The 6,000-nt window shown below is 33.3% G+C and overlaps 1 protein-coding gene across 1 annotated transcript in view; it reads right to left on the reverse strand.

Moving 5' to 3' along the window:
* LOC131938327 (protein Fe65 homolog) overlaps nucleotides 1-5,796 on the reverse strand; it is a 69,199-nt gene extending 63,403 nt beyond the window's left edge. Inside the window, exons 1-2 of the mRNA XM_059296336.1 lie at nucleotides 5,723-5,796; nucleotides 2,505-2,621 (exon numbers count right to left, since the gene is read on the reverse strand). Coding sequence (XP_059152319.1) covers nucleotides 2,505-2,544 — 40 coding nt within the window. The 5' untranslated portion in view covers nucleotides 2,545-2,621; nucleotides 5,723-5,796. The remainder of the gene's footprint in view (nucleotides 1-2,504; nucleotides 2,622-5,722) is intronic.
* Between the last annotated feature and the right edge of the window lie 204 nt (nucleotides 5,797-6,000).

Genomic DNA, 6,000 nt, shown 5'->3' on the forward strand with positions numbered 1-6,000 from the left:
ATCAAACTGGTTACACCGCGGGTCCTTAGCAATCTACAGCCCCAAACCCCGGCCAAACTAGTACTCAATCCACTTTACACCAGAGCTATCTAGTACTCAATTCACTTTGCACCAGAGCTATCTAGTACTCAATTCACTTTATACCAGAGCTATTTAGTACTCAATTCACTTTACACCAGAGCTATCTAGTACTCAATTCACTTTACACCAAAGCTATCTAGTACTCAATTCACTTTATACCAGAGCTATCTAGTACTCAATTCACTTTACACCAGAGCTGTCTAGTACTCAATTCACTTTACACCAGAGCTATCCAGTGCTCAATTCACTTTACACCAGAGCTGTCTAGTACTCAATTCACTTTACACCAGCACTATCCAGTGCTCAATTCACTTTACACTAGAGCTATCTAGTACTCAATTCACTTTACACCAGAACACTCTAGTAAAAACTCACTTTACACCAAAGTCGTCTAGTACTCATTCCACTTTACACCAAAATAAGTGATGTTTGTCATATTTAAAGTAAAAATTGGCCCCAAAGGGAGCTTATCACTGATTAGGCTAACCGCTAATGTCTTACTAAAGACAGGTAAGTTTTTTCATACACCTTACCAGTTATCTCTACTACAGTTTTACTTTTCTAATGAGTCGCATACAATGCACCAGCACTAAATATTTTTCTTTCCTTACATTACCAATTTACAAAGATGTGTGTAATCTCTACATTCTGTACACTCCAAAAAGGGATCTGAATTCAGGCTATCAGGTAATCAAACAAGTGCCCTATCACTTGACCAGACTATCCCATTCAGAGATAAAAGGGGAGAAATTCCCAATCAAGGAAGATACAGACAGGAAAAAAAAGTTGCTCATGAAACTAATGTTGGTCATGTTGTAAAAACACTTCACTTTTAATCTCATTCTTGACTTAAATGTGCAAACTGTTGCTATGGATAAAATCTAAGATCAGCATAGATTCCATTTCAGTAGCTTTTACACAGCTAATTGACACATCTAAGGTCATCACAAGGCCTTGTGTGCTTATATGATCTACACAACAGAGTGACACACCAGTAGAACTAGTGTGTTATTTTCTCAATTAGAACTGTAGTGTATCCCTACGCTACCTGCACCTCTATTTTCCAACTACCATTATATTGTTAAGTTTCTAGAGAGTGACAGTAGAGAAGTGGCACTCATTGATAGCCTTCCATTGTGAAAACTAAACATTTCTATAATATTGTAATTTCCTCTGGGCTTAAACTTTTCAAAAGCCAAGTCTGGGATTTAAGGGAAAAATTGTGATGAGAATATAGAGCTTGGTTTGATCAGTGAGATTCAGTAGAGAGTTGATTATTCGTTACTTATAAATGACAAAGAGAAGCAAGCTATTAACACACACAACATAAATGTTTTGCTTATAAAGTGATCGATTTTAATAATTTTATCAATATGTCAACATTTCTAGGAAATCAATTCTAAACAAAAAAAAACATTACGGGAAGTAACTCTTGATTTCCATTATTTTATTAAATTCAAGGGTTATCTACCATGTTTACTAACAATACATGTTGTGTAACAAAAAAACAAACTTTATGAAGAGTGTATTCTTTAAAATACATTACATAAAACAATGTACCTAAATAATAGCCCCATTGTAGAAAATTAAAAACATTTAATTAATTATGTTCCCTCTGGAAAAACAGATGAGTGAAAGGATTTCCACTAGTTCAGTGAGACTAGAAAGTACTGAGGAGTCTATGGAGATGGTAATCTGTTGCTGGTTTTAGAATAGTGGGCAATGTGATACAAGTCAGAAAAAAATTAGGTGGTTGATACATGCATGGCTAGCTGCACAATATGTGTTGCACATCTAAATTAGATGGTTGATACATGCATGGCTAGCTGCACAATATGTGTTGCACACCTAAATTAGGTGGTTGATACAATTGGCTAGCTGCACAATATGTGTTGCACAGCTAAATTAGGTGGCTGATACAATTGGCTAGCTGCACAGTAATAGTTGCACACCTAAATAAGATGCTTGATACATGCATGGCTGCACAATCTGTGTTGCTACTATTGTTCACTTACAGGTGGACAAAGATATTCTCAATGCTGGGATTGACACAAAAGACACAAACTCACTTTACATCCACTAAACTATAAAACATGTAAAAATGTTTAATAAAAATATTTCCTGAAATAATTTACCCGCAAACTAATAAACACCTAGTATCAAAAAACGATTTAACTAAATTTATAATTAAAAAAAAAGGATCTATAAAAATACCCAGAATGAAATTAATCTTTTCAGAGTATTTAACAAGACATTTTAAAACTAAAAATAGACAGTATAACATGACTGCTTTTAAATTAAAAAAGTTTTTATACATAGATCTAACAAATTCAAGAATACTGAGACCATTGTTACTGTTTGATAAGTAACAAACAAAAAAAACCACACTAAACATTGACGGGGAAATGACAAGATTTACTCACTGTCGTCAGGTGAGAGAGTTGTTGACACCTCAGCTGACATGATTCAACAACCAGAGTGTTGTCTTTGCAAACTGTGGACCTTCTGTATCTCTCAAAGTTGATCAGTATCTCAAATATCTAGTGAAAAAGAAAAAAATCAGGGAATGATCATATAATTTTGAATAGCAGACAGTGTCTCACAAATTTCAACTATCTTGATTCTATATAATTGTAGATTTATCTGTGGGCGAGCTGTTAAATTACCAACAACATTGGATCATGGGGTATTTTTTTTTGAGCTGTAGTCTACATGTCAGATGCCAAGAAAATGTTTTGTCATTGTGAAAATGCCAGACTATATTTAATTTTTCCTTCAGTTATAAAAAAAAAGATGTAATTCAAATACTAATAGAAATATATAAAAATATGTGTTGATGCAGAAATCATTGTGTTTTTTTATAGCTGAGAAGTACTTTACTTGTTAGTATTCTACAACCCGCTACAGTTACTAAAAGTGTAGTTCATATCTGCACAAAAGTTCCAACAAATACAATACAGAATTCTAGTGGACTAGTAAATATACACCCTCAATGTTTAGATAAAGGCATGGTTAATATGTTGATTGTTGGTTACAAGTAGGGAATAGCTTATGATGGTTCTCCAAGTGTAGCTATCATAGTGGTCTGGTGCATTACATTGTTTTGATTAATTACCAAAGTACCAATTGCCAGATAAAATGTGTTAGGTTATGTTTTGAACTAAATTAATTAGGCTTAATAGAATTAAGTATTGAACTACAAAAAAAAAATCATACATCTATTACTATTTTAAGGAACATATACAGCTTACTAAAAACTTGTACAACAATGTGTTATCTCTAATGTGGTGTTTAATAAACAAAAAATTCAAATTTAATTCAAAACAAAAGAGATATTTAAAAGATTACCAAGCTTCAATAAAAATTTAAAACTACCACATACAATTTTAATGTTTATAAATAAGCCAATTGAAGCTGTATATTATTGGATAATGAATCAGTTTGATGTAATTTTATAAATGTCATCTTTCTGGCTGCCAGCTTATACTGCCAACTTGATCTTTCTACTAGAACTAAAAAGGATATGCAATATATTTATGATATTATTAATATTTATTAGTAGAAAGGTTACCATATAGCATAGCAACAAATGACACATAACAGAGTGGAGTGGGTATGCTGGTTCTAAGCATGAGTTTAATAAGTAGAAGCATGCCCCCTTCAATTCTAGGCTTATAACGGAAAATTAGGGTCATGAATTATACCAGTGCCAGACAATGCCACAATAATAGAATTTTCTTTCTAGTAGTAAATTATAATTAAAAAGTAGGCCTATAACTTGCAATTTCAATGCTAACCCAGTCCCGCCATAAGCCTAGCCTTAATTTCTGACACTAACAATGGACCTGAGATGATAACGCTACTCATAACACACCTATTTTCCCTGATAAAAATATAGGCTACTTATTCCAAAAATTTAAATAAAATATCATGGAGTTGAGTATGTGTAATGCCAGTTGTTATGATGCATGTTCTAAGTGTAGATCGGTGCGGGTGAATGTTGGTGCGAAAGGTATGTTGAACGCATGGAATGATGACCCGTATAGTGCGACAGTGACAATTTTATGTAGAGACTGGTTGCTGGGTAGTGTGTGTGTGGGGCAGTCGTCTCTTGATAGTCGTGGCGAAAAGATGTACGTGAGACAAGTATGATAATAAATCTAAGAACACGAAATCTGCGTTCATCTCTTTGATTGGTCATCACTTGTGTTGTCTCGGTGAGCAAGTGCATGAAGCCTGTTTGTGGATACAACCCCTCTAGATGGTACTGTAATGTAATATAGTGGTATGGAATCGAATCAAGTGAACCCCTCTCACTAAGCGTAACATATGATAATGTCATAACTATGGAACATTTGTTAAAAAGTGGGTTAGGTTACTGGTAGTAAACTTAATTCTAATACAACTTACTAGCACAGCTAGTGTCAACATTAACAAAGTGCCCCATATATGTATCTAATATCCAACCAAGTTGTAGTACAACCATATTTCTAACCTCATTTTAGAGCCCATAGCCTAAACTCAGCCCAATATTACTACAATAACAATACTACTAACAAAATAACAGAATAAAAATTCAATAAATTTCAGAAGAGTCAAACAATTATGATAACACTATTTTAACACTCCAATTTCAGTAGTCATCAATAATCATCAATGAGCATCGCCCCCCCGAAATTTTTTTACAGCCCCCCGAACGAAATGAAATTTATATAATTTATATAGAAAATATATACTTTTAACAGTGTCCGCCCCCCCCCCCCGAAGAAAGTTTACCGCCCCCCCCCCCCCGAAGATTTCAAGTGCCCCCCCGGAGAAAAAAGTCTGGAAGAAACACTGTCAATGAGGCTGGCTGTATAGCTAGCCTAGAGTGTAAATTGTAAAACAGTGCAGTTAGCCTAAATGTCATTTCAACCCTAGATCTCTACATCTAGATCTAGTGTCTAGTATTCTAGTTAGTCCTAGCCTAGATCTAGTGTAGTCTACTTAAACTTAAACTTTTTCAAGTGACATGAAACAAAGTACAAGTGTAACACTTTGTATTGAATTTGAATAATTATTAATTATGTATAAAATGAGTAAGCCATTGGGCAGATTAGTTTACTCATTTAGTTAGAGGCTGACGAAATCTAGAATAATTGGCCCATCTAGAATCTAGAGCTAGATCTCTAGACTAGATCTAGATTAGAATCTAAGTCTAGAATCTAGATAAAAACTTTTTATCTAGATTCTAGACTTAAAAAGTTAGTAATCAGGGCCAAAAAATAAGCCTAGGCCTATATTAATCATGGTTGTAGATTAATGTAGATAGATTCCCAATTCAGATCTATCTGGGACAGGACGGCTAATAAATAAAATGTATTGGGCAATTAGGCCTAGAGTAGGCCTAGACTCTATTTAATTAACAACAACATTAAAAAAGCCACAAAATTCACACACACAAAATTATAAAAAAAAAATATGAAAATATTTTCATTATTTTTCATGTCATCATTTAACAAGGATTAATGAGTAGAAAGAAAGAAATCTACATTTTGATATTTGAAAAGAAGACTCATCTAATATTTAGAATAAGTGGAGTATAATTTTTAATCAAAACCTAAGTTACATGAAATGTGTACAGTGTGCTGAGTAGACATACCTGAAACGAGTATTGCTCATTCAATAAACATTAAAATCAAAATAAATTATGCGCTGCTATGACCCGGACGTCATCTCTAAAGAGACTGCATCGCAGTGAATAGCTTTCAATATTGATTTTTTCGTTTAGCAATGTTCGTCTTTTAAATTGTTTACCTTATTTTAGCAGTTTTAACGTTGAAAAACGAAAATTTGTTGAAGTATTGATTATATATTTTTATAATTAAAATATATTTAATATTTTAAAATTATATCAGTTGTTCGCAGTAGTAAAGGCAA

This window comes from Physella acuta, unplaced genomic scaffold (genome assembly GCF_028476545.2).
Source record: "Physella acuta isolate Inbredline_101_S28 unplaced genomic scaffold, ASM2847654v3 ptg000017l, whole genome shotgun sequence".
In the NCBI taxonomy this organism is placed as follows: domain Eukaryota; kingdom Metazoa; phylum Mollusca; class Gastropoda; family Physidae; genus Physella; species Physella acuta.